At 40.5% G+C, this 27,721-nt stretch overlaps 4 protein-coding genes across 5 annotated transcripts; 1 reads left to right on the forward strand and 3 right to left on the reverse strand.

Moving 5' to 3' along the window:
• On the reverse strand, positions 1–9,355 carry hspa14 (heat shock protein 14). Its single transcript, XM_031754978.2, has 14 exons — positions 9,240–9,355; positions 7,230–7,310; positions 6,720–6,802; positions 6,119–6,167; positions 5,201–5,306; positions 4,224–4,317; positions 4,016–4,120; positions 3,034–3,195; positions 2,725–2,880; positions 2,364–2,466; positions 2,065–2,280; positions 1,707–1,871; positions 276–343; positions 1–187 (listed from the first exon to the last, which is right to left on the reverse strand). The coding sequence occupies exons 1-14, from the start codon at positions 9,294–9,296 to the stop codon at positions 109–111; spliced, it is 1,524 nt and encodes a 507-aa protein (XP_031610838.1). The 5' UTR covers positions 9,297–9,355; the 3' UTR covers positions 1–108.
• Positions 9,356–9,976: 621 nt separating this feature from the next.
• LOC116325240 (zinc finger MYM-type protein 1-like) lies at positions 9,977–13,426 on the forward strand. 2 transcript variants are annotated; one of them, XM_039600717.1, is made up of 3 exons: positions 9,977–11,362; positions 12,379–12,920; positions 13,342–13,426. In XM_039600717.1, the coding sequence occupies exons 1-2, from the start codon at positions 10,373–10,375 to the stop codon at positions 12,652–12,654; spliced, it is 1,266 nt and encodes a 421-aa protein (XP_039456651.1). In that variant the 5' UTR covers positions 9,977–10,372; the 3' UTR covers positions 12,655–12,920; positions 13,342–13,426. The 2 variants fall into 2 exon arrangements, 1 of the variants encoding a protein (XP_039456651.1); XR_005608771.1 differs by having other exon boundaries at positions 9,980–10,843; positions 12,537–12,920.
• Positions 13,427–17,563: 4,137 nt separating this feature from the next.
• On the reverse strand, positions 17,564–20,263 carry LOC116332116 (beta-2-microglobulin-like). The gene is made up of 4 exons (XM_031754975.2): positions 20,049–20,263; positions 19,397–19,669; positions 18,753–18,789; positions 17,564–18,498 (listed from the first exon to the last, which is right to left on the reverse strand). The coding sequence occupies exons 1-3, from the start codon at positions 20,239–20,241 to the stop codon at positions 18,776–18,778; spliced, it is 480 nt and encodes a 159-aa protein (XP_031610835.1). The 5' UTR covers positions 20,242–20,263; the 3' UTR covers positions 17,564–18,498; positions 18,753–18,775.
• Positions 20,264–25,143: 4,880 nt separating this feature from the next.
• LOC116332120 (beta-2-microglobulin) lies at positions 25,144–27,312 on the reverse strand. The gene is made up of 3 exons (XM_031754980.2): positions 27,157–27,312; positions 25,788–26,060; positions 25,144–25,609 (listed from the first exon to the last, which is right to left on the reverse strand). Exons 1-3 carry the CDS (start codon positions 27,218–27,220, stop codon positions 25,596–25,598), a joined length of 351 nt encoding a protein of 116 aa, XP_031610840.1. The 5' UTR covers positions 27,221–27,312; the 3' UTR covers positions 25,144–25,595.
• Between the last annotated feature and the right edge of the window lie 409 nt (positions 27,313–27,721).

Below are 27,721 nucleotides of genomic sequence, written 5' to 3' on the forward strand. Positions count from 1 at the left end.
TCAGTTTGAACAAGGAGTCAGAAACACACGTTTAATAAGTTTGTTGAGTAAAAAACAGAAAATAACATCGCACTGAGACCATGCTTCGTATGTTGTTTGGAAAACACGTCATGATGCAGCTGCTATGGTGACGACCTCTGACCTTCCAGTGCCCTGTTCTACACAGGAAAGATGAATGGAGCCATCGCTGCAACATAAAGAAGAAATATATACATGTTTGCAACAACATCACAATCACATCACGTGACACTTGATGTTACCCAGGAAGGAAATACCTTTTCATGGTCACCACAGTGTCAATGCTGTGAGTCTCCTCTGTGGGCTGAAGGTCCCTAAAAACAATCTGTGACAAACACAAACACATAAGCAGGAAGCTGACAATGATTCTAATAATAATAATAATAATAATGATAATAATAATAATAATAATAATAATAATAATAATAATAATAATAATAATAATAACAATAACAATGATGATAATGATTTTCTCTGGCTTATCCATCCTGGATCACAGGGGCAATCAATCAATCAATCAATCAATTTCTTTATTGTCCCACAAGGGGAAATTAGGCAGCAGCCTAAGCAGAGAAACCTCCTTCAAGCAGCCGAGACCTAATCTCTCCGGAGTGTCATGGGTCTGAACTGCAGGGCCCAGCACACGTCACCCATCACTAATGTTATGCCCGTCCAGGCATTCTAGTCCAAACTACCACAACCGGCTTCTTCTGATGTGGAGAAGTAGCAGCTCCACTCCGAGCTCCTCTCGAGTCCTTCACCCCGTGTGCAGGTCAGCCGCCCTCCACACAAAGTTCACGTGTTGTTCTTTCGGTCCTAAAGCTCGTCACCACAGTGAGGGTGGGAACAAATACCTGTCATAACATCATGAACACCTGCCTATTAATATGTTGGTCCCCCTTTTTCTGCCAACACACTCAGAACCGTTGAAGCGTGGACTCCACTCGAAGGCACCTAGCCCTGTTAGCTGCGAGGTTCTGGTCCTTCATGGATCCACAGAGTTTCTCCACCGGTTGCTTTATTGGATGGTGATCTGAGGAATTTACAGGCCAAGCCTAAAACTCAGGAACACCTCAGAGAAAACATTTCCCTGAAAGGGTTTATATGGTCTGTGAGAATGCTGAGGTACTATGTGCCAAAGTAACATCTACATGGACGGTAGGACCCAAAATTTCCCAGGAGAACACTGGCCAAGTCATCAACTCTGTCTTGCTTTCTTCCCATAGTGCACCTGGTCTTGTCCAGGTAAGTGACAACACGGGGCATCTGTTCTAGGAGACACTTCACCATCAGTGCTGAGACGAGCACGAGGCCGAGTCCACGGAGAGGACGATGTCTCTGCTTAGACTTTAGACTAGTTTTTTCCTTCTCATATTATCGGAGTACAAACATGTTCAGATGAAGCTCACTAACTGCTGCAGGAAGCCTCGGCTCAGCAACAAGGTGCAGACGCTTAACATCAGCTTAACAAGCATACTTTCACCTTAATGTCCTCCATTGTTGTGTTTGTGTCGCAAACAAATGACATCACCGGACTTTTGGCCAAGTTGCTAAAATGCAAACACATCCCAACATGGTTCCCAGCTTGTTTGTGACATTTTTCTAAACCAGTTCATAAACTGTGACTTGTACCAGCAGGTACACAGGAAGTAAAAGCAGCAGACGTCTGATGCCTTGTTTGTGCTTACCTTGGACAGCTTCTCCGGCTGCTCTGTGATGCATCGCTGGTAAATCTCCAAACACAGGGAGGACAGTTTTCCGTCCCCCCTGAGGATGTGATGTCTGTGGGCAGGGAGGGGTGTGCCCACAGGAAGGAGAACCGTGAACGTCTCAGCTCCAGACTCATCCATCTCCTCCAAAAGTCAGACAGAAGCAGTTAGAAATGTATTATAGTATTAAAGAATGATTTTATGTACAAATATATAAGTAGTGTACAAAGACTAGCTCTGCAGAGCTGAAACATTTACGTTCATGTGCATGCAACAAAGACTGCTATTTGTAAATTATGTGCAACATAAGATGAATGTTTCTCTGAGGTCTCAGTACTTTTACTAGTACGTCAATGGAAGACACATCCACTGTGACAGAGTCTTCCTCTGGGGTAAGGCCATCTCTGCCAACCAGCAGACCCGCCTCCAGGGCTGCACCCACAGCGATGACCTCGTCAGGAGGTGCCGAGTTGAGAAGCTCCACATCCGGAAACATTTCACGGATCATCTGCTGCAGACGAGGAATTCTGGCCGAGCCGCCGCAAAGAACCACCTACAGCGATCGAGGAGCGGCTTTTTTATTTAACATACAGCTATGCCATCATTCATGCATCAGTAAAGACCTGCACACCGTACCTTGCTAATGCTGTGAGGTGTAAGATCCGCCTCCTCGAGGACGGCTTTGATTGGCTGGATGCTTTTGTTGAAGAGTGAAGAGCAGAGCAGCTCAAATCGAGCTCTAAAAGTAATAACACAGAGAGGTGGTCACTAAGGACAAAAATATCTCAGTTATCAGAATAATGTGTGTTTGTAAAAGACATTTAACAAACAAATTTTGTTGCTCAATTTATTTCATTTAGTTTTTATTCGTTAGCTTTATGGTTTCAAACGTTTATCTCAAATGTTTCGGTCCACATCCAGCTTTAGCTCAGGCTCAGCTAACGATAATATTGATATTCAGTTTTCTTACAATCTGTGTGTCGACACAATAGCTCACCTCGAGACGCTGCACTCAAAGTCGATACCATCATGAAGGGAGTCAACGAAGCAGTTGGCTGAACCCAGGGAGGACAGGGAGTGCTTGGCCATCTCTGCACCATTCATCAGCTTCAACATAGCCCGAGGATTAGAGCTCACATCGTGCTTAAACGTGCTGTACAACACACACACACACACACACAGAGTGAGGGCAGCTACACAGACTCAAACATACAGAAAAATCTTTAAGATGTTGCCCAGAAGTGTGTTCGTCTTTTGCTTTTATCCTTCTTAGTAAATCGTTCAAACTTTGATGTTCGGTTGGTACCGTTTGAATTCTGAGGCGAGGTGCTGCGCTAAGGCCTGAGTGAAAGCCTCTCCTCCAATGCTGTGGTCAGTGTGAGTGCTGCGACACAGGAACATTCCTCCATTGACCTGCAGCACTGTCACGCTCAGGGACGTCCCACCGAGCTTGTAGACGAGGACGTGACTGTGGAGACAGAACGGATCGTTAAAGGACAACAAGGTGTAAAAGTGGAAAATTCATTCAAATGGTGACTGCTCTGTCTGCTGGTAGCTGACACACACACACACACACACACACACGCACACACACGCACACAGACACACGCACACACACAGCAAATCTGAAAATGTGACATCAGCAGACAGCCCCGATTGGCTAGTCAGTGGCGTCACTCGATGAGTAATGAAAGCGTCTCCTTCATGAGACCACGCCGTGGTCCCAGAGTCTGACTTTAAAAAGAGCCACACACTGAGCAGCAGGCCTAACGTGTCCTCCACTGATGTTGTTGTGTTTGTATTGCATACAAATGACATCAGTGGACTTTGGACTGGGTTGCTATAACGACCCCTGGACATCAGTGGTACAGGAAAACGTCTGTAATCGAGTGGAGTTGAGCAGGTATCAGTGGAAGAGGTCGAGCAGAACTCCCACAATGATTTTAGATGCTCAGGTTTTCTTTAAACATGTTGTTGGATAAAGTTTTTTCCAAACCTAAACACATTCACATCTGCACTGTGGATCAGGCTCGGATCAGCAGGAGCGTCGATCCCTGCTTGCCAACACAGGTTATAAAGGACCCCAAGCTGTGAGGAGCCCAAGCTAATGTTAGGCTGAGAGATACCAGCTGATTCTACCAGTTCAATCAGGTGGTAGAAGTAATGCCAGTCCCATCCTCCTTAGATGCCTTTAGGAGAGTTCATGCAGTTTCGGGTACACACCGACCACGTCAGTTTTAAACCAATGACCATAATGAAATCTGAGGTGTTCCTTTCCTCAAACACACCTCTTCCCTGACGGCGACTCCTGTCCGATGTTATAGGCCAGCAAAGCAGCAGCAGGCTCGTGGATTAGCCTCAGGACATTGAACCCTGCAGCTTCAGCTGCGTTCCTGAATGAAACAGAAGGTGGCAGACGATTAAAAACACAAACTGAAATAATAAATATTTTCAAAGTGACATAAAAAAGGCCAGATTGTTACAGGTAGTACCTACCTAAGAGCACGCTTCTGAGCATGTGCAAACTCTGAGGGAACAGTAATGACAGCATCGCTTACATCCGACCCTCCCAGAGCCGACTGAGCCGTTTCTGTGAAAACAGGAATAATCAGTCAGGTGATAACTTTATTTACAGAAAAACTGAATACCCATAATTCATTTCTGAGGCTTTACATATCAGGTCATTACAAAAATCTCATCCTTCTGAAGTGAAACACAAGCTCACATGACAAACACCAGGATATTATTACAGTACTGCTCAGTTCACTGAGGTCTGAGTCCACTTTCAGTCAGTGTGTAATAGATGTGCATCGTTGTTTTGCATGACCCAGTTTTGCCTTTAGGCTTTAGCTGTTGGACAGATGTCAGTCAATTAGAGAGTTTTAAAAAGTATCAAATGTCCAATGAGGACGATTTGATCGTGGGAAATCAGAGGACCACATGTTGTGAGAAGCTGACAATGTTTGCCCCAGTAATAATATTTAAAAATATATAAACTGTAAAAACAAAAATGTGTTTGTATGAAGCTTATATGAAGTGTTTTTTAAATTCTCCATGTTTTTCCTTTTGTTGCCTCAGGGCGGTGTTGTGCGATAATGAGTACTTGTTGAGTAAGACTTTGCCAACAGCAGCGGTGTCCAACTCCAGGCCTGGAGGGCCGGTGTCCTGCAGGTTTTAGACATGTCCGTGATCCAACACAGCTGATTTAAACGGCCAAATGGCCTCCTCAACATGTCTTGAAGTTCTCCAGAGGCCTGGTAATGAACTAATCATGTGATTCAGGTGTGTTGACCCAGGGTGAGATCTGAAACCTGCAGGACACCGGCCCTCGAGGCCTGGAGTTGGCCACCGCTGCTGCAGAAAGCCTGGAGGACCATCACTAAAGACCACATAAAAAATAATAATAAATCTACAAGAAACTTTGGCTCCTTGGAACTAATGAAGAACATTTTCACACTAACAGATGTGTTTACCTTTCATTTTCTGGAAGATGAGTTTTGCGACATCTTCTGGAGCAACATACTTTGGCTGCTGTCCTGATGTGATCTCATAAAAAGGTTTGTTTTCTCTGCTGACAACCTAAACACACACAAAACATCCTCAGACTCAACAAAACCAAACTCAGTGTGTTTTTGTCCTGTTATCACAGATTGTTTTAGAGAAACTCTCTCACAGACCATAAACTGGCATTTTCAGGAAGTTAAAATCTCAGCATGTGTGCTGCTAAAGGCAGCTTTTAAAAAACTAATAATGATAATATAATGGAATAGTACTTCTCAGTGTAAGTAATGCCAATGTGTAGTTAGAGTTATGTGTAAAATGTAAATAAGAAAACAAACTGCAGTTATCTGTAAATCGTTTACAGCAAATCCTTTTTCCTCTAAGTGGTCACAGTCTGTAAACCATATTTTACAGACCATACGACTGAAAATATATCCCTACAGAACAATTCATTCATTATCTACTGAATCCAACATCAGAGGGATCCACGAGTAAGACACGTCAATACGATTCAGTCCTGATGAGCTCATCAGTGATAGCCACAGCAGCGTGCCTCGTCCTGTGTGGCTGAAAAACATGTGAAAGTTTATTGTCAAATCTAAACCGTTAAATCTACCTGGGATTTAAGGATTTATTCAGGAGGGAGAAGTCTGAGACAGGGCTGTTTAACATTAATGGATCATCACCTTTAAATAAAAGAAGACCTGAGGCAACTTTTTAAAATTGTGAGAACAGAAAAAGTGTTAAAAATGAGACGAGCTGGCTCAGCACCGTCTCCTGCCATCTGTAAAACTCCAGGATCCAAACTGTGTGGATCTCCTGACTTTTGGTCTGCAGGGTCTTTCGGAGGGTTTAGATTCAGTTATTTGGACATCTGTGAAGAAACCTACCTGACATTTGGTCTCCGTTCTGTGTCTTTGTATCTCTGGGTCATCAAAGCTTTTCAGTCAGAGAGAGTAAAAAACGCACACACAGTTATGAGTTGCTGTCCACAGGATGTCATGGATAATAAATAATAACACTACACTTGTTCCTTCCTCGCTCGGGCTACAAATATCACAGCATGAGCAAAATGTTGTCAGAAATTTAACTTTTGTCATTTCTGTCTCAAAAACATTACTTTTCTTTTCTACTGGAGCTCACTGAGTAACTACTACATGGGCTCTGCTCAAAGCCAACCTCTCATATGTAACAGCAGATGGTCTGTCTCAGGTGTTTGACTGGATGTAGCAGAGAGTACAGGAGCCTCCATATTCCTGCCACAGTGTTAATTGTTTTTCCCAGAGGAGAAACCAGACTGATGTCCACGTGTGATGATACAATCAATCTGAACAAGCACCATCATCATTTTCTATGTTAGAGCTGCATAATGTTGCTTTTACACATTTTCTCCCAGTTATTTAATTAAGTAAAGTGAGTTATTAATAATTAATAACACTGCATATCCTGTAGGTTTCACATTTGTAAACAAAACCTAATCAGCTGTGTCACCTTCTCCCGAGCACTTGTTTCACTTTGATGACCGTACTGGCAGCGTTGCGGACCCGTCCCTGTTTTGCTGCTATACCTACAATCTGCAGAAGAGGTCAGAGGTTAAAAGGCTGCCATAGGCTGCTGCAGTAGATATCTCACATGTACAGGAAGCAGCCGTCAGTAATGTAAGAATAATTCTGCACCTCAATGCAAAAAATCATCTTCTACAAGTTCCAAAACATAAAAAACCCCAAAAAGCAAACAGCAGACAGATCTATACTAGACACTATAAGGTGATATGACAAGAATATTACCACAGAAACATGTGACCTGTGATAACAGACGAACTTCTCAGTTACTTTTAATACTGCAAATATTTTAGCAATATTTTTTATTGATGTGGTCATCAACATTTCTTCTATACAGATATTGTGCAAAGCCAATATGATGCTTAGTGCTAACAGGAAAGACTGAGTGCATGAGTCAGGCACAAACCCATTTTAAAGAGAAGTGAAGCCAAAGTCGTACCTGTTCAGTGTCTCTGTAGCCCACCACAGTTGGAGTTACTCTGTCTCCTGCATCGTTAGCCACCACATCAGCCCGTCCATCCTAAACAACACAAACACACAGCATACATTCAGAAACACTTAAATATATACTTTGCTCAAAACTCTTGGATATTCAGATGCATCAGCAGCTGATTTCCAGGCTCACTTATTCACATATATTTCATGTATGAATCTAAGCTGCAGAGATGACTGAAGTCAGCTTGGTCCAAGGAACCTCGACTACATGCCATAAGACTGTTGTTTGACTGGAGTGGAAAGACGTCGTAACTGGTTTTACTGTTGAATTACTTGAAAAACCCCAAATTAACATGCAGCATAAATATGAACTGAGCCTTAATAATCAGAGAGTCACGACAGGTTTTGTGTAATCGTGAGATGAAACGAGACAAGAGGCTGTTCAGCCTCCTCAAAGTAATATGTAATTAAGTCTCCAAAAGATATGTAATTAAGGTTTGTGGAAGTTGAAGCATTTTACTTAGTTTGCCATTACAGGAACGCAGCAATGATGCAGCTGCAAAAAGCCTGTTAGACTCCAACATTTTCATTTTTTAGATTCAAGTTTCCTAAAATGTGAAACTTCTAAAACTTGCTTGGATTTAAGACCCAACATGCTGAAAGGCTGCAGTGGCCTGGGTGCAGTTTCTGTGTTCCTTTGTGCACTTTGTAATAGGTTAAGGCTGTTGTATAAAAAAGGGTAGCTGGATAGTTTTTACAGTAACAAGTATGCAGGCCAAGCGTCAGCCTGTCAGCACCTTTAGTCTGAATCTTCTTTTTCCAGGGTGGAAAAAGTGGACAAAGTAATCTCTAATGACTTTAAAAAGCAAAGACTGGGAGCACAAGTCTGAACTTACACTATACTGCCAAAGTATTCACTCGTCTGCCTTTACACACATATGAACTTGAGTGACGCTGCATTGTTAATCTTTCTAAAGTTTAATATGACGTTTGCAGCTGTGACAGTTTCAACCAGGGATCTACATGATTACTCGCCGTCAGTAGTGATGTCACTAGTCGGTACCAGAAGTACTAGTCAATAATAATTATAAGAAGAAGAAGAAGAAGAATTTAATTCTTTTACCTTTATTGATACCCAAATGTTGTGTCCTAAATGTTATGCTGCCACCTGCCACCAGATGGCGCATCGTTGTTGAGAAATGCCATAAACCTGTTAATCTTGATCGGATCTTTTTGTTCACACTATTATTTTTGGTTCTTTTAAAAAGCAAAAAATTATATTGCAGATACAAGCGGCGAAAAGTTAGTTTTCTCTGAAAGGTGGAGGGGCTCTCCCTGAGCGATGGAGTTCAGTCATTCAGGGGCTCAGAGGACAGCTGGTCCTTCTCCACATCAGTTTATAGGAATCACTCTACTATGTACCTCAGCATCCACTGACACAGCTGTGTGGTTTTATGTACACAAAAGCTGAAATATAAACATCTCCACTAATATTTAGTTCAAGTTTCCTTAGCAAACTCCACTTTGACCATCATCAAGTTTCTGTCCACATATTTGACCCTTTTTCTTGGAGGTTCACTTAAATCACTTGGTGTAGCCCACCCTGCAGTCCACACTATAAGGTTGGGGGCGGGGCTTTGGGAAGGCCATCCAGGAGTTTAAGGTTATCTCTAAATCATGTTGGGGTGGAGCTGGACTCTAAAGGTGGTGTCAGAGGTGGATGTTGTCCAAGTACAATACTGGACAACTCAGTTTTCTCATGTGTTTGGCATCGTTCTCCTATCGCAGCACCAAACTGTGTCCCAGTTTAAAATGCTTAGTTATTAATCTGAGATGAAGAATCTGGATATAATCCTCTTTCCTTATTTTACCCACGTACTGAACTAACTTAAACAATTCATTGACTTATATCCACTTTGCCAGCAGCTTATCGAGCACCGCCATCCTTCAGGACATTTAAGATCAAATATTCACATTAAAAACAAGATGTGAGGTTTCATGAAGCGATACTCACCTTAAATATCGCCACACAAGCGGATGTATAACCGAAATGAACCCCAATCGCCGACATGCTGCAAGCGCTCAGCTCAAAAGACCGACAAACATGGATCCGGTTCACCTCACCTTTGAACCGGAAGAATTTCCTCTTGGAGTAGTTCAAAACAAAAGCATGTAGTTTTTCTGGAGTACAGATGTTTATTTTTGTTTTACTCTAATATCCTTGTTTGTATTCATGATTTGTTTTGCAGGTAACTTTGTGGCTGTATGATTGTAGTTACCTACTAACCAGTCACATCTTTAAAGAAACAGCGACAAACAACAAACGACCGTTTCAGTTTGATGTACGTGAAACTGAAACAAATCAAATGTGCATGGCTGACACTCTTTGATTCTCCTTTTGCACTAATTCTGTAGATATTCTGCTTTTATTACCGGTATTTGTAAACATATTTCAGACTATAACTAAGTACGTGTGTCAATTGTGTTTTTGTGACAGGCTGCTTAGAGCCTCCACATCTGCTCAAGACCACTTCAAAAATACAGAAAAGTTCCAAGTGCTTTCATATGTTGGTAGTGTGTTTTCTTTAATTAGCCAGAATAAATGGCTCGCTTTTTGATTCCTTGTCTGTTTTTCGGTCCACAAATTAACACACATGACAAAACCTCTCTACTTCAATTATATCTGCATTATTTCAGTTGAAATCTACTGTATCACGGTCCAAAATATCTATGGAACAGTGGCGGCTGGCCCATAGGGGGCGCTCGGGCTCCGCCCCCCCAAATGTGGAGGAGTAAAAATATATATTTTTAAAAAATTCATCAATGATAGTTTTACTATGTGTGTGCCCATATACAGCCAGGCGTATTTTAACATTTTCACCAGCTGACTCATTAAAGTTCAACCAACAAACGGTGTTTTTCTTCTTCTGGGGCGCTCGTCAAAGCGCCCTTGATATGCAGCGAAATAGCCTATCATTAAATGGTTGCCAGGGGAAAATAATAAATATTTGACCTATCAGCGTCGCTGAATTAAATGGTTTGGGGGCGCTTAAAATTGCGCCCCTGCAGAAAACGCGCAAAGATTTGCTGTTCTAGAATTTTACCTCAGTCAGTAGCCTAAGTGAGCTATAAGGTCAGAGAGAGACGATGGCAGCGGTATTGTTAACGGTTGAGGCACAGCCTCCCCCAAATTCGGTTAGATCGCTTCTAACCTACCCTTTTGCCAGAAGGACAATGGCAGAAAAACTGCAAGTTAAAGAGTTGGGACCTGACAAGCCCGAAATTCAACTAACCCAGGCAACGAAGGAGAAGTCAAAAGCATACAACAGGACTTTTTGTCGGAGTTGGTTCCAGCGCAAGTCGTGGCTGACAGGCTGTGGAACAGCTAATGCACTTTTTTGTTTCCCGTGCATACTGTTCAAAAGTGACAAGTGTGATTTGACGTGGACACAATCTGGACAAACCGACTTAAAGCACCTCTCCGAACGAATCAAGAAACATGAAAGCTCACGAGTTCATATGGACAACAGTGTAAAGCTAGCTGTGCTAGGGAAAACTAGCATAGCGGCGCAGCTAGATGATGGACATCGGATTGCTTTAAGAAGGCACAACGAAGAGGTAGATAAAAACCGTCATATTTTATCTAAAATCATCGATTGTATTAAGTTTTGTGGTGCTTTTGAGCTAGCAATGCGGGGACATGATGAAAGTGATTCCTCAGACAATCCAGGGATTTTTAGAGGTTTAGTCGACTTGATGGCATCAATTGATCACGACTCGAGGCAACACCTTGAAAATGCTACTGTATTTAAAGGCACCTCGAAAACAGTCCAGAACGAGATCCTGGATTGCATGTTGGCAGTTCTGAGAGAAAGGATCGTGGAAGAAGTAAAGGCAGCGAAGTTTTTAGCCATTCAAGCTGATGAAACCACTGACATTTCTACACACTGTCAGTTAGTCATGGTGCTAAGATACATTGACCAACGAAACCGTATTCAAGAGCGTTTTTTTGAATTCATCAAGCTACCCAATGCTTGTGCAGATGCAATAGCCAGTGCCTTATCGGAGAGGCTGCGCTTCATCCTCCCCCAGGGACAAGAGAGAAAGTTGATCGCCCAGGCCTACGATGGGGCCGCTGTAATGAGCAGTGTTGGTCAAGTTACTTGAAAAAAGTAATCAGTTACTAATTACTGATTACTTCCCCCAAAAAGTAATCCCGTTACTTTACTGATTACTTATTTTCAAAAGTAATCGATTACTTAGTTACTTAGTTACTTTTTAAAAACACGATTTACAACCTGAATAGGTGATAAAGCGATAGATCTTTCAGCCCAATTCTACTTTTTCTGCATAATTCATCATACAAAATGTAATCAAATGGAAAAGTCTCTTTTTAAAACTTGTTTTATTAGTTTTAATCTTTTAACTTTATGCATCAAGCAAAAATTAAATTATATGCAACATTCTCTGACTGGAAGAAATTTGTTTAACATTTAAACCTATTTTCTGCACATTCCAGCACATAAAATAAAATATTTTTTTGTGTTTACACTCACTCTTTCAAATAGATGCAAGTAAAACACAGCAGAAAATAAATAAAATCAAAGACTAGCGGTCCTGTTGCTCTATTTTCACCTGTAAAGCAGGACTGGGGTAGGCGGAGGAGGTTTACCCTGGTGCAGGTGTGCCGCAGCGGTCAGTGGAAGAATCCATGAGTTTCTCTGTGAATTTCACATTACGTCGTAGTACACTCGGTGCTTGCTTGGAAGTTTAGGGTTTTTTCGCTGTAAAAGAAGTTTTCTTCCACGCACAACGGACACTAATGTTTTTGTCACTTTTATGGAATCAAACTCAAAATAAGGTCAGTACTTCCACGCTTTAAACGCTGCATGCTACACTCTGTCCCTTTTCGATATATTATGATCTGCAGACAGCTGTTGTCACTGAACGTCGCACTCGCTTACGTCACTGTCATGAGGCGTTCTCGCAAAAATCACGGTTTTAGTAACGCAGTAACGCAGGCGTTCCTACGTGAAAGTAACGGTAATCTAATTACCGTTTTGCAATAGTAATCCCTTACATTACTCGTTACTTGAAAAAAGTAATCAGATTACAGTAACGCGTTACAAGTAACGCGTTACTGCCCATCTCTGGTAATGAGGGGTACCACTGGAGGAGTGCAGCGTAAGATACAGGACATTTATGCTAACGCTCACTACGTACATTGTTATGCCCATCAGTTAAACCTGGTAATGCAACAAGCAACCTCCCACATCCCTCAAATCAGTCACTTTTTTTTCCGACATAGCAGGATTCGCTTCTTTTTTTTACTAAATCGAGCAAGAGGACTGCAGTGCTTGACGAGGTGGTGGCGCACCGACTTCCAAGTGCATCGGCAACCCGTTGGAACTTCAACAGTCGTGCTGTGAATACAGTGTATGAACATAAAGACGATCTGGTGAGCTGTTTTCAGACCATCCGTAACAGTGAAGGATTTGATGCCCCTACAAAGAGAGATGCCGGTGGTTTCGTGAGAATGCTGGAAGACGAAGCTTTCTGTTTTTTTCCTGGCCTTGTTTCACAAGATAATGCCACATGTAGACATGCTGTATAACCACCTACAGAAGAGAAACATCGATTCTGTCACCATCGCAGGGATCACCCAGACATTCATCAGCCGCATGCAGGCTATCAGGTAGGCATAAAAGCATAAATATGTAACCTAGAATAAATGTTAATTATCTATGCATAGATTCTATCAAATTCTCTGCATATATTCTGTGTTCTGTGACTTAAATGTTTAATGGAATTCAGATAATTTTGATTTATATCAGCCTTTGAAGTAATTTTATGAAAAATATTTGATTAAGTATATTTGATGAAGTATATTCCCAGTAATGATTTGATGTAGCCTATACCATAGGCTATTTCCTGAAATTATGGCCAGGGCCTTTATTTACTTGCACTGGTTTTCCCCAGCCATTAAACCAGGTCCGGTTATTAATTAAATCCGGTAATTCCGGTAATTAGAACACAACCTTTGTTTGGTTTGTGTTTGGTTAATATATCCTATTCAGTTTTCAGAAGCCATTAATGAAACTTATGTATTGGATCAGGGAGGCACTTCCTAATCTGGTTGTGGATGAGGAGTACAGGGGACCTGTTCAAGACCCACCCACAAAGAGACGGAGAACATTGGGGAAGACAGGCAACACCATTTGGCACTGGAGGTAAGCACTAGCTGCTTGGTCTGATTTAAATCGGATCATCAGATAAAATCTAATGACGATGCTGTCAGATGTCATTTGATATAGTGGTCATGACTGTTTTGTTTTGTTATGGACAGATTTTTTTCAGAATAATGATTAACATGAGACATGTGCCAAAGTCTTACCACTGAATCTAACTCTTACCAATTATATATTATTGGATAGGTGTGCGACACCATTATGAGCCATGCCAAGGAGAGGTTTTCTTTCACCAAGCACCTTGTCAGCGCCACTCTGTTGCAAGGAGACTTGTTCCAACAACACAGCAAAAATTTTCCAGATGCAGCACTACAAACCACAGTGGAAGCCTATCCCTCATTGGACAAAGCCAGACTTAAAACAGAACTGTCCCTGATCTACGACAACGAGGAGTTTCAGAGTTGTAGTGGTGCGCTGGCGCCTATCAGGTTCTGATGGAAAACAACCTTCAAGACACATTCACGAAAAACTGTAAGTCTTCTTAACATCCTCATCACCACACCAATGACAACATCAGAATCGGAGAGGTGTTTCTCTACTTTAAAGAGGATAAAAACTTTCCTGAGAAACAATATGGCTCAGGATCGGCTCAACGCTCTGGCTATGCTGTCCATAGAGAAAAAACTCACACAAGAACTTCCTGATTTCAACACCAGGGTCATCGAGAAATTTGCCACTCAGAAAGACAGACGAGCAAAGTTCTTGTACAAATAAGAACCCTTAACCATATTTACTCTCTTTCTCCATCCCTCTCTTTCTCTCTTTAGCCCACCCCCAATCAGTTTACAGTTGTTGTTTTCAATAGTTATTTTCATTCATTCAAAAAAAAAAAAAAAAAAATCTGTTCATGTTCATTTTACAAATCTATACAAATGGCCAGAATATGGTTGTTCATTTTAAATTAAAATTAAAATTGTGTTGTTTGATGTACTCATTAAATGGGTCATTTTAGTCGATATCATAAAAATTGCCCCCCCTGAGATTTTTTTCAGGAGCCGCCACTGCTATGGAACTAATTTTAGTATCTGGTACGTGACTAAGTCATTATGCTGGGAAGTACCCAAAACAGACTGAAACTAGTTGAGGGCGGAGCCTGATGCATAAAGATTTATATCTGTTAATAAAAGGACACTGTTGTTAAGAGAATACAAAGCATTTATGTACAAAGTAAATAAACCTCTCTGTCATCCTATTTATAAGGTTATGTGTTAGAATGGCCTGCTTGACTGAGCAACAGTGATATCAGTCTGCAGTCTTGTCCTGAGGAAACAATTAACTCTATAAACTGGGCCCTACTGACTGAGGTCATGAATATCACCACTGTTTGTATTTGCATAATTATGATTAAGGAACTGACCTCACAGCCCATTGTTCCTTCAGTGGGCTGGTTTCAGTCATTATGCAAATGTACTGTTTATAAGGTTTGGGGAAACCTGCAGTCAGCTGAGACTGAAGAAGTCACTTGGATGAGTGACGAAACGTTTCTCCCACAAAACGCTACGTCCAGATGAACAGATTCAACTTTTGGAGATCACCACTGTTGTTTACAGCTGAACAGTGGCTGCTATTGTTCCTGCTGAGGTAAAAATATGAGATGATGTGGACAGATTATGTGAACACTTGAAGTTCTAGACTATCAGCACCACTAATTTAACTGAGAACATCGTCCCAATTTCATCCAAATTTGCACCCAAAAGAGAGACTGACAGATTGTGGACAGTCTCTGCAACATCATGAATGGACTGTAGCTGAATCAGGAAACACAGACCCAACGAGAGGACATGGCAATTAAAAGCTATGATAATTGCCTATAAGTAATGGGACTACATACTTACATATATGTTATGTAATTTAAGCCCAGCACTTAGATGTCTGTGTGCATTGAACTGAACCTCAGTCTCTGGAATTTTTAGAACTTTTTTGAATTTTTTTTACAGAGCTTAAAAATAGCTGGATCAAATAGCTTGGGACAAATACTCGTGTACTTGTAGTACAGCTTTAAAAAAGGGCTGTGTCCAGTCTGTAGTGCCTCTTCTGAAGGATCTGAGTAATGATGGGCTTAAAAAACTGAAAGTTGTGGAGCTGAGAAGCATTTTAGCTTCCTGGGAGAAGAGTGTGAAGCCTGGCTGGATGATCCGGGACAAAGAGCCATCGCCACCAAAGGAAGTGGTGTCTGATTATCAGCTACATTGATTGTCCTTATTATACTTCAGACTCTTTATTAAACACTTATTAAATGATCACTGAACAACTTAAAAAACCTTAAATCACAGAAATGGTAACCTGATAATCACAAAGTAAAAGCAAACATAAAAATGGCTGAACATTTCTGATTCTCATCCTACAGTCACTTCTGTTACTGCAGTACTGCCATACTACATAGTATGTTTTTGCTGTTAGGAAAATTAGAAATTCCCCTGGAATAAGAGCTGCTGCTGTGTGATAGCTAACAGTTCATATTATGTTGATATAATTAACAGTAAACATACAATAAATCACATCAGAGCGCTTTTAAAACCTCAGGCATTCATTACTGCAGTAACACCGTCCAGTAAAACCATGAAGCAGAGTCCTGCTGTGGGTTTGTGCAGGAAACGCTAATGGTCAGAAATGCAGTAGAAAATAATCGCACGCAGGGCTCTGCTACGACGCTTCACACACACATAAATTAGATTTAATATCATTTACACACAGTAATTTAATTGTATATATATGTAAACTTACACAATAAGTAAGGATATTTTTGTTTGGTCAACTCTTTCTTTGTTATAATAACACTGACTGGCAGTAAACCGCATAGCTGTTTATTTCTGAATGATTGGTGCCACATTTGTGGGTTGACCAGCAGAGCTGAGTATGCATGTTGTGCCCAGTAAAAACTTTATAATAATCCTTATATTATATTATTACAAACTTTATATATAAAATATTCTCTGCCAGTGTCAAACAGCTTATTATGTTATTGACTCTTGTTTGGAGTTTCCGATACCTCAGGCCAGACTTCAGGAAGCCCGCCCCTCACACTGATGTGCTGGTGTCGCCATCATCTGTCCTGCAACCTGAACACATGGAGCAACGTCATGTTTACCAAGGAGTCCAGACTCTGCCTACGGCAGGTGGATCGTGAGGTCACAGGTGGAGAGGAGGTGCACAATGCTCTGCTGCTTTTAGTGGAGGCAGTGGGGCGGGTGGGGGTCTCCCTCACTGGAAAAACGAGGCCCGTCAGTAAGAACAGCTGTTTCTATTCTTGTAGTTAAATCTTATAAAGAACTTTTGTTCCTATCAAAAAGTTTAATCCACCTCGATTGTTTCGGTGAATTTCTGTCTGAATTTAGATCCAAATGTGTCATTTCCAGATTCCTCTGTGGAGATGTTACACCGTCTCCTTTTTACACCAAAAAGTCAATAAAGTGTGAAAAAATACGTCACCCCAAATATACGAAATGATCCGTGAATAGACTGAAGCATCAGACTTTTATGTACTTCTTGGAATCCTCCTGGATTCTCTAGTGAATTGAGAATTAAATGCAAACCATTTAGTGGTGAGAAACAACGACCAGTCTTATGTACGGAAGAATTCAAGTTTCATTTCTAGATCAAATAAAGCTTCAAACATACAGAATGTATCACCTGCAGGACCACAACCCCATACAGGAAGTTGGATTTGACTGATTTTAAAAAGTCCTGACCGTATGAGTGTGACCCAGTAAGTATGCAGAGTGTAGTTGATGCAGGTGAGGGGACTCGCTCAGTCCGAACTCATCCAGCTGCCTTGCCTGCTAACCCATTAAGAAAAATGAGCAGCCATGCACAAACCCACCAGCTCCACCTGTTAACAGTACTTAGAATCACTGTCACCCCATTTTCTCACTCGATTTCTCATTTATACAGTGAACAAATGTATATTTTGATTAGTCTTTGCTTAAGAATAAAATGCTTTATTATTAGCAGATTATGAGGTTGGACATTAGGACCTTAAAACCTCTCTTGGCTGAGATGTGGAGGCGGCGAGGGGAGGACTTCTTCTACCCCAGGTCACACGACACAGTTTAACGTCACTATTATAATAACTCGCTGTGCACAGCTGGACTTCCAATGTGAATTAAACCAATATAGTTTTATTTTGAATAAAATATGTCAGAACAAACAGGAACCGTCTGGTTAACTTAATAAACTTGTGATGTTACAAACAAACAATTCAAGCAAACGGTCACGTTTGGAGTCATTCTCTGTCGTACATTTACAACAAAGCATGTTTTAGTAAAATAAACATTTTCAAATTGATCACATATTTACATGGATTACCTTATTACAACATTAATATGAAAGTCTTTAGCCTGTATAGATTTACCTTAAAAATCACAGAGCAATGCAAACACTTCAGTTTCACCACCACCACAAAGTCGATATTCAGATCACCACAAGATTGCTAAAGGAATATTTTTCTGAAGAATAACTAATCAAATCCTCAAAACTTCTGCACTTTTCCATGGACAACCACACCCACGGACACCACCTGGATGTGTGTTTCCTGGTAGGAAACACACATCCAGACGTTTCACAGCAGATGCCAAAACTCATCATTCGAGATAACTTCAAATCAGATGCTTCACACGTTCTGGATGTGTTAAAGGCAAAGTGTAGTTATGGGGTTATTCTGTCTTCTAGCTGTTTTAAGAGAATAAGGCACAGAGAATACATTTAGTTTGGCCTCAGGGAACATTTGGATTTCAGCTACATGACTGGAGTAAGCTGGGCACGTTTCAAACATGATGCCTGCTGTCGATGTTGATACTTTGTGTTCACTTTTGGCAGCAAACACAAAATCGAGTGGTTTAACGCACGCTGCTGTGGCTCTGTGTGTCAAAGAAACAAATGAACCTGAAGGATGGTTGCTGTCTGAGCCCATGGAAGTGCAGTGTTTTCATTTTGTGAAGCTCAAATGGTTGCATAATCAAATCTATTACTTTAGACATTTTCAAGATTTCAGAAATATTCCAATCTTCTTCATCCTGCTGAGCAGACCTGTGGGGACCACAAACATAATAAAAACATTGTCTATCACTCTGTTCCTGCACACTTGGGATGTGCTTTGTGGGTCAGCTGCAGCAGATTCAGGGGAAGGTGGCTGGCACGGTTGCAAACACACTGCTATGATTTCACTGTAGCTTCCCTGCTGTCAGACACAGCTCTGCAGCTGAGACACAAGCCACACTCCTCCACCACAACAATATAATGTAATAATACTGAAGTATGAATACTGATGAGCACATACATACCTGGAGCTGGACACATGTAGAACTTACATATCTGCCTCTGAAATGAGACATTTAAAACATGTTTATGCTAGCTCTGATCTGGCCTGTGTTGCTCCCTGCCTGTTACAAACAGCAACAATTTCAAATAAAAACATCAATATGGTCTTTAAACCAGGCAACTGTTGACTGATGAAACATAATGCATTTGTAAAAACATTTCAGCGTCTCTTTGAAAATATAAAATGTGTTTTTACAAGAGGACAACATCTGAGTCAAAGACCACAAATTTGTTCTTATTGGCTTGTTTGTTAATGAGTGTTTGAATGACTACGTGTTTCTTTTCATGATGTTTTTAATATGAATGAGTGTTGAATGGAGTATTAAGAACTTGCACAAATGTTCTATGTTCTGTAATTGTTCTGTTTCTGAACTGCTTTTTATTCCATACTTTTGTTTATTGTAAACAATGTTAGTCAATGTAATAAAATACATGATCTGAAATAAGAAATAAATATATAAATATAGATAATATATGTGTACAAAACTAAACTAAAATACAGAACTAAGAAAATTTAGCAGAATATTTTCTAACCTCGTACATCTTTACAAGTACTGTGACCTGTGACACAACACGTACACACAGACACACTGAAAAACACTCATACCCCAAATATATGTCCTCTTTGTCCCCGTGTGAGTTACTCTGCAGCTGAACACATCCTCCTTGGTTGGGGTGAAAGGCACATGCTTGGTCATGTGGTAGTGCCAGTTCTCTTCAAAGGCCAGGTCGGTCTGCTGAGAGCCCGGTATCACTTTGTCATTCTTGAGCAGCTCAATGGTGATTTCAGGAGGATGGAATCCACTGACATGGCAGATGAGGGTGTTGGCGGTCCCGTACTGTCCGGGGGAGCGGGTGTACACCTGAACCTTGGGTGAAGCTGGCAAACACAAAAACAGTCACTTACTTACAGATGAAATAAAGACAATAATTTAATCCAGATGATAAATATTAATTTAGATTCCACCAACTTATTAAATATAAACACGGCAATTATCTGCGTCACAGTGTGTCATGTATAACAGCCAAACAAGGAAGTACTTGCAGTACTCGTAAAACGTTACAGCGCTTTTAAGTACAAGTTATCAATCGTTTAGTACTGTAAGTACTGTTAGTATGTTACTGTTTGCCATTTCCCAGAGATTCCACTTTACTGCCTTTAAAGCCGTTTTGCTTTCACTGGGCCCGAGCGCCTTCCGTCTGATAACATCGGGCCATTTCGGAAACACGAACACGTTCAGTTACCGGAGATCACTTACAGTTCTTGGCTGCCGACAGATCCGTGAGTCCCAGCAGAAGGACGACGGCGAGGAACACAAACGTCTTCATTGTTTCACCCACAGACCGACTCGATATATCGCTCTTGGAGATTCGCTCGAAGAGAGAAGACAACAGTGCGTCACGATCCACACCGAAAGTGAAACGGTTCACGTCGGGAGTGTTAGCTAACATACACCGGGACGTCCAGGCAGTGCTAATGCTAACTGACAAACAAGGGAGCTGTAACCCCGCCCACCAAAACCATGTTTTGGCGCGCCGTTTATAAAACACAAGCAGCACAAACTCGTGACAAGCCGACACGTGCCTATAATTCTACCAATAGGAACCTCCAAACGTCATGTTGCTAGGCGGAATTTACTCCGACATGTTGTTGTTCACTGTCGTTTGAGCAAATAGGCCGCCATGTTTGAGATGGCTGCCGGAATCACTGCTTTGTACTTTATTGACAGACCTTACAAAATCCTCTCAGGTGTTTACCCTTCCAAAGAATTTCCCACACATCGTTTTGCTGCTGATAATAACTCTTGTTCTTTCTGTGATGGGAATATTGAATGACAGAACATTTATTTTACCCGTGTATATACTGTGAAGCCCCGTGGGATGATGTACACTACTGGCTTTCCCCAAAGATTCCAAACTTACGTGAATTTTCTAGAAATTATTTTGGGATCTCTAAGAAAAAAACAAACTTGAAAATGTCTTAAACGTGATCATTATTATGGGTAAATTCTTCATTCATAAATGTCGATTTCTGACAACAAAGCCGTCCTTTTTCACTTTTCACAGAGAACTCTGGCTCTTCTTATCTCAAGTTTATGGACAAAAACAAGCTGTGGATCTGCATCATATGGTTAATGAACTAAAGCTTTTAGAAAACCCCTAGGTTAGAATTGTATTTTATTTTATGTCTTTTAATTACTTATTATTTATTTATTTTATTTAATTATAGATAAAGAAAATAATATAAACACAATTGTGGGCTGGGGGAGCGCAAATGGGATATTGCACATGAGATAAAGTGGCAGGAGTGAGCAGCAGTACAAACTGAACAATACAAAATTTTGAGTGGCAGTTAGTACAGTATTGCACGGAGTAAGGTTTTTATTTGTTTAAATACTAATAAGAGTGAAGTGACCAGTGCAGAGTGTACAATGTACCTGTGAAACTGTAGGACAGATTCTGAGTGCATCTGTGGAGTGTGGTGTGTGTGTTTAAGTGTTGTGGTTGAGGTGTCGTATGGCTTGACGGTAAAAACTGTTTTTAAGTCTTGTAGTCCGAGCAGACAGACTCCTGTAACGTCTGCCAGATGGTAACAAGGAGAAGAGCTGATGTGCTGGGTGGCTGTGGTCCTTGATGATGCTGTGTGCTTTGCGGAGGCATCGCTGAAGATAAATGTCCTGAATGGCAGGAAGCCTCATGCCAGTGATGTGCTCTGCTGCCTTCCAGGCCCAACATACTCTGCATTTAATAAGGCTGTTGTGTTTTTAACGTATTTTAATTGTTTGTATCTTGTTCTATTTATTCTCAACAAGCCCATAAAAACAGTCAGTGATCACTGTCAGCTTCTCTCAGTTTTTATTACTGCTAATAATTTAAAGCTCAGTTTTTAAACCCTTACGATGTAACTACAGCCCAGCCCATGCAGCAGTATATTAATGACTAACCTGGTATTGTGGATGGGTTATCTCAGTTGTTCTCCTGACTGAAGTTTGGTCCGTTTACAGCATCCTGCCATGCGATTGCATTTGTCCCTAACCATCGGGAACCCTCACGTTAACTTTTATCGAGTGGAAAAAAGTTAGCGTTCATCCTCCAGCTTCACTGTGTTTATGCTATGCTAACATAGCTGTGTCGCTAGCAATCACGTAGCACATCATTATATAGCAGCTAGCCCAACTTCAGTAACCCTACAAACGTCACTGCTGTTTAGTTTTCTGTCTTCATTTATGTTGGAAGTGATAGCAGAGCTGTATGTTTTCATTTTTCCAGAAATCTCTCAGTCAGAACATGCTATATCATGTTTAGGTGGAAGCTAGCGAGCTAACTTCCTGCTAACTTCTAACTCTGTTAAATGTCATAAATCCTGTTTTCATGGATGCCTGGATGTTAAACTTAATTGTTACACCTGGTAAAGCAGCAACACTGATCATTTTATTAAAGATGAAAGACTTTAGACAGTTTGTAACTCTCAGTGATGCCACAGTGTTCGTTTGACTTTAGGACCTGCAGAAGATTTGTATGTTATCATAAAAAGCTAGTTTAGGTATTTGGACTATATGAAAATATGACTGTGGACGATTCAGTGACAGAATGGCATCAATATTTTCTTTATTTGTACTCTACAAACAAATGTAAAAGTATCTCATTACTTTATCTAAAATACGAGCTCTATCGTGAACCCACGGGTGGAGCTGAACAGTCTGTGTTTCTCATTGCAATGAGTTTCTCTAGTCTCACTCTCTGTTAGTCTTTGTTTCTTTTTCTATATTAACATTTGATATACACTTTTTTTTTCTTTATTTTGAGGCACAAATGAAAATGGAGAGGGTGCTGCTTTCCTCTGAAGGAAGTCCCTATATCACCACAACTACTCTTGATTAGACTCTAGAGGTGGGCGGATCAATCCAGATATCGATAGCATCAGTACCAACACTGGTGTTGGTTTTGGATTGATACCGTTGTGACAGGATCCATACTTTGTTTCTGTCCTCTAAGTTCAGTATATAACTCACTGAATTGTGTTCAGTAAATTATTTTTTAGGAAATTAAAAAATAAAGCTCAAACATGCGCAGTGAAAATATCTGAACCTTTCTGTGTTGACTGTCACAACTATTAATTATATCCTATGGCAAATTTGGACAATAGAAGTTCTTTGTAAACAGGCAATTTTCAATTTAATTCAATGTTATTTATATAGCGCCAAATCACTACAACAGTCACCTCAAGGCGCTTTATATTGTAAGGTTCAATTCCAGGTGTCAAAGAAGCCCAGTTTCAAAAAATACGACCAGCTGAAAGTTGTGTGAGCTAATTATTCTGGAAAATCGCAGTGATTTAGTGGTCGTTACGGTCAGAATTAGCACATTCAATATGACTCATCTCATAAGTCACTCGTTTTGATTTGATCGACAAAATCGATCAGCCTGCGTGTTTATTGAATCTGATGGTAATTAGATGTATGCAGTTGGTTTTGTGCACAAATATTAGTGAATGAGGTCATGTTGCGTGACCCTTTTCAGCTGGGCTTTGGCCTCACACTCGACTCTGGAATGTTTTGGTAAACAACAGATTTCATAATTGACTCAGTGACTACAAGGCTCAGGCCCCTCTTCTATAAAACAAGTCCACCTCATCACTCTTCCACCACCGAGTTTGATGGTATGAAGTGTTTGCTCTTTCCCACATGTGGTGCTGTGAATTATTGCCAAACATCTTCACTTTGGTGTCATCTGTCCACAAGCTAGACTTGCTCAACCTCTTTCTATCCGGTCTTTAAGTCTGACGTCATTAGCCATGTCTGGGCCCAAACTCCGCTGCAGGTCCTAAAGTCAAACGAACACTGCAGCATCACTGAGAGTTAAAAACTGTCTAAATTCTTTCATTTTTAATAAAATGATCAGCGTTGCTGCTTTACCAGGTGTAACAATTAAGTTTAACATCCAGGCATCCATGAAAACAGGATTTATTACATTTAACAGAGTTAGAAGTTAGCAGGAAGTTAGCTCGCTAGCTTCCACCTAAACATGATATAGCATGTTCTGACTGAGAGATTTCTGAAACATTCAAACGTACAGCTCTGCTGTCACTTCCAACATAAATGAAGACAGAAAACTAAACAGCAGTGACGTTTGTAGGGTTACTGAAGTTGGGCTAGCTGCTATATAATGATGTGCTACGTGATTGCTAGCGACACAGCTATGTTAGCATAGCATAAACACAGTGAAGCTGGAGGATGAACGCTAACTTTTTTCCACTCGATAAAAGTTAACGTGAGGGTTCCCGATGGTTAGGGACAAATGCAATCGCATGGCAGGATGCTGTAAACGGACCAAACTTCAGTCAGGAGAACAACTGAGATAACCCATCCACAATACCAGGTTAGTCATTAATATACTGCTGCATGGGCTGGGCTGTAGTTACATCGTAAGGGTTTAAAAACTGAGCTTTAAAATGAACAGTGGTGATGAAAAACGAGAGAGGCTGACAGTGATCATTGACTGTTTTTAGGGGCTTGTTGAGATTAAATAGAACAAGATACAAAAAATTAAAACATGTTAAAAACACAACAGCCTTATTAAATGCAGAGTACGTTGGGCCCGGAGGCAGAATTCATCACGTCATCACTCAAAGACCGGATAGGCTCATTAACTTCTGAGCTGTAGCTCATGGTTTGTTTCTTATTTTCTCTGGGCACTGTCCGATTTGATCTTGGGCTGAAATTGCTAGGACATACAGTCCTGGAAGATTGTGATATGTTGTAAACACACCTGAATGCTTCAGATCACCAAACTGCTGAAACCTCTGCAAAATAGATAAATGGCAAAATGGTTCTACTCTGCTTGAGCACTCAAGGTGCTTTACACAATATACCTCATTCACACCTTTTCATACAGGAAAGTTTCCTATGCTTTTTTGTCTAAGTGCTTTCAAACTAATATTAACACATCTTCACACTTTGGTATGCATACTGGAGAAGCCAGGGATTGATCCACCAACCTGATCAGTAGATGATCTCTTGAGCCACAGCTACCGATGGTGGTCACACTCACTGTACATCACTGAATCCAGTTCATTTAATCAGCAGCACCTGGCTGCTGCTCACCATGTTCATTTCTATGTGAGAAGATCAGTTTTTTTCAGTTTTTACAGGACTACAAAGCTTCGCACAAATGATCATTTTCACGATTGTCATGAGACACTTTGCAGGACTCTCAAACTCGTGACCTATGCCTGATGAACACACACACACAGCACATTTGTTTTCAAAACATAAAGAAATTAATCAATATTTCTATAAAAAAGGATACATTTTAGGGTTTTTGTAAAAAATAATAAAAGCACCAGAAATTTTCAAGAATTTTTATTATTTTACATGTATACACACATACACACCTACATATAACCCATTACTCTATCATTTGAGAAACTCATTTAGGTATAAAAACAGTTTATCGCATAATAGCCAAGAACCCCTCACATATGGAAAAATATTACAACAGGGTGAAACAAACGAGGCTTTTGTGATTACAGCTGAGCAAATCCACTTAGTCAAAGGCAAACTAGCAAAAAGTGACACCCTAAATTTTTATAATCTCTACATCACTCGCAGTCATACCAAAATAATATTGAGAAATTACTGTTGCCTAATATGTTACTGATAATTATTCTGATGAGAAGAAAAAAATCTGACGCTACACGGTGGACTCTGATTGTACAGGAAGGATAGATGTTCCATAGCGGGGACAATATGACCGATCAGCAGCTGTGTGAATCAGATGCGACACTCTTTGGTCCCCATTGGTGTTTACATGTTTGACTCTGTAAAGAGAAAATATTAAGGTTATTCATTTCATAGAAGCACAGAAAGATATTTTAATTCACCACTGATTCATTTATAAAAGTATTAAACATGTTTAATTTTCTTTTGTATTTTTTTAAATTTGAGGTTACTACATAATGCTTATGACTGTATACAGTTTTGGCTATCTTAACTCACCCCAACCATAGGTTTTTGTGTCTTGCCCATGAGTGACTTTGCAGGTGTACTTTTCTCCTTCCTTTGGTGTAAAAGCAACGTGCTTGGTCAGATGGAAGTGCCAGTCCTGGTTGAAGACCAGGTCAGTCTGCTTGGCATCAGGAATTTCATCCCCATTCTTCAGCAGTGTGATGGTGATGTCAGGGGGGTGGAAATCACTCACGTGGCAGATCAAGACATTTTCCTTTCCATACTCTCCAGGATTACGGCTGTAAACCTGAGTCTTTGGTGGAGCTAAAGGCAAGAATGAAAGAGAAAGTAATATCCTTAGTCAGGGATCAGTATTCATAAGTGGTCCAGCCTGTCTGAGGCCAATTTTGTTATGATTATTTTAGACCAGCGGTCCCCAACCTTTTTTGTGCCATGGACCGGTTTATATCTGACAATACTTTCACGGACCAGCCTTTGAGGCGATAAATACAACAAAATAAAACTAGTACCGGTACCAAAAAAGAAGATTTATTCATAACACACAGGAAAAGACCCAGGGAAACCGAGTTAACGATAAAAACCTTGAAAACCATGAATTTCACACACGATCCTCAACTCTTGCAGTCGGTACCGGTCCGCGGCCCGGGGGTTGGGGACCACTGGCTTAGACTATAAATATGAAAAGACTCGCTTGCTGAAAACAGAACTGAATTGGTGTTTGAATGACTTTCTTGTTTTTGTTTTGTGGCCCATATGTTACCTGTAAATGTATTTTTATCCCCAACACGACAAATTTATTTACCCCTGATAAAATGGGACGTGCTCACACACTGATGCTTTCACACTGAATCATTCGACGAGTGTGAAAGTGGATTGTCCTTAACAATATCAGCAAATACAACCAATTACTTTTGCAATGAAAGGACAGAAATAGTAAGAAGACAAATCCTTATTAAATGTATTAAAATATCCTGCAGCCAGCTGAGGGCGCTCTAAGCATTTACAAGAAATCGAAACCAAATCCAAAAAGCTGGGGGGGGAATTCCACTCTGGTAAAAACACCATGGACTGGTTTTCTCCTTATATTGGACTTTATTGTCCAGTAAAAACGAATCGTCTCTGGACTGAAAATGTGTAGAGTCGATAAACACAGCTTTGTTTCCCTCAAATCAAAGCACCTTATGACGAACCCCTCCCTGACTGCTTTGTTTTGTCTATGTTGAAAAACGCATAAAAATATGATGTAAAACTTACAGACTAACCAAACTGATTAAAATTTACACGTAGCCATAAAGGATAGAAACCATTTGACTTGAAGTCCAGACTTTTATTCTGTTCAGTAAAATGACAGGACTTAACCTTCAGTATTTCAGGAAGACTTTTTGAAAAAAGTACTTACAGTATTTCGCCTCCACTGCGCAGTAGAAAGCTGCAATAACAGCCAAACACAGGACAGCCTTCATGTTTTCTGTCTTTGTAGTCGCAGGGCCTTCTGACAGCTGTTTGTCTCTCCTGCTCGCGAAGCTAAAATAAAGTAAAAAAGTGGAGCGCGTGAGGATATGCAAGCGCTGTAAGACAGCCCACAGCCACACGGGCCAATCATTCATTTCTCTCATGCTGTTACTAGGTAAAATCCCAGTAAAGAGGTTTCGTTCACTCATGACAGGCACATGTGGAACCTCCCTGGAAACTACCTGAAGTTTTAATCTCCATAGAACTATTATTTATGATATTCTGTTATTATTGTTGTTAATAATAAAAATAGTTTTGCGATGCGTCTTATGCTAAAGTATTCATAGTTCCATCTTTTTAGATTCCGTTTTCTTTTTCTTGTTGTTCTTCACTTATTTTTTGTTTTCTTAACTTTTCCCCCAATGTTTTATTCTGGTTTGGTTTGGTTTTAATTTCTTCAAATTTGTATGTGACTTGTTCAGGAAAATTTTGGACAGCTCGACATAATTTAG

This window comes from Oreochromis aureus, linkage group 17, assembly GCF_013358895.1.
Source record: "Oreochromis aureus strain Israel breed Guangdong linkage group 17, ZZ_aureus, whole genome shotgun sequence".
NCBI lineage: Eukaryota > Metazoa > Chordata > Actinopteri > Cichliformes > Cichlidae > Oreochromis > Oreochromis aureus.

What these genes read in the sequence shown, in the direction of transcription:
- LOC116332116 (XM_031754975.2), bottom strand. Translation starts at nt 20,241, where the DNA reads ATGTTAGCTAACACTCCCGACGTGAACCGTTTCACTTTCGGTGTGGAT. An exon ending in TCTGTCGGCAGCCAAGAACT is followed by an intron (nt 19,670 to 20,048) that starts GTAAGTGATCTC and finishes TGTGTTTGCCAG; the next exon opens with CTTCACCCAAGGTTCAGGTG.
- LOC116332120 (XM_031754980.2), bottom strand. Translation starts at nt 27,220, where the DNA reads ATGAAGGCTGTCCTGTGTTTGGCTGTTATTGCAGCTTTCTACTGCGCA. An exon ending in CGCAGTGGAGGCGAAATACT is followed by an intron (nt 26,061 to 27,156) that starts GTAAGTACTTTT and finishes TCTTGCCTTTAG; the next exon opens with CTCCACCAAAGACTCAGGTT.
- hspa14 (XM_031754978.2), bottom strand. Translation starts at nt 9,296, where the DNA reads ATGTCGGCGATTGGGGTTCATTTCGGTTATACATCCGCTTGTGTGGCG. An exon ending in GAACGGAGACCAAATGTCAG is followed by an intron (nt 5,307 to 6,118) that starts GTAGGTTTCTTC and finishes GTGTGTGTTTAG; the next exon opens with GTTGTCAGCAGAGAAAACAA. An exon ending in GAGTCGCCGTCAGGGAAGAG is followed by an intron (nt 3,196 to 4,015) that starts GTGTGTTTGAGG and finishes CTGTCTCCACAG; the next exon opens with TCACGTCCTCGTCTACAAGC.
- LOC116325240 (XM_039600717.1), top strand. Translation starts at nt 10,373, where the DNA reads ATGGCAGCGGTATTGTTAACGGTTGAGGCACAGCCTCCCCCAAATTCG. An exon ending in AGGCCTACGATGGGGCCGCT is followed by an intron (nt 11,363 to 12,378) that starts GTAATGAGCAGT and finishes TGCCCATCTCTG; the next exon opens with GTAATGAGGGGTACCACTGG.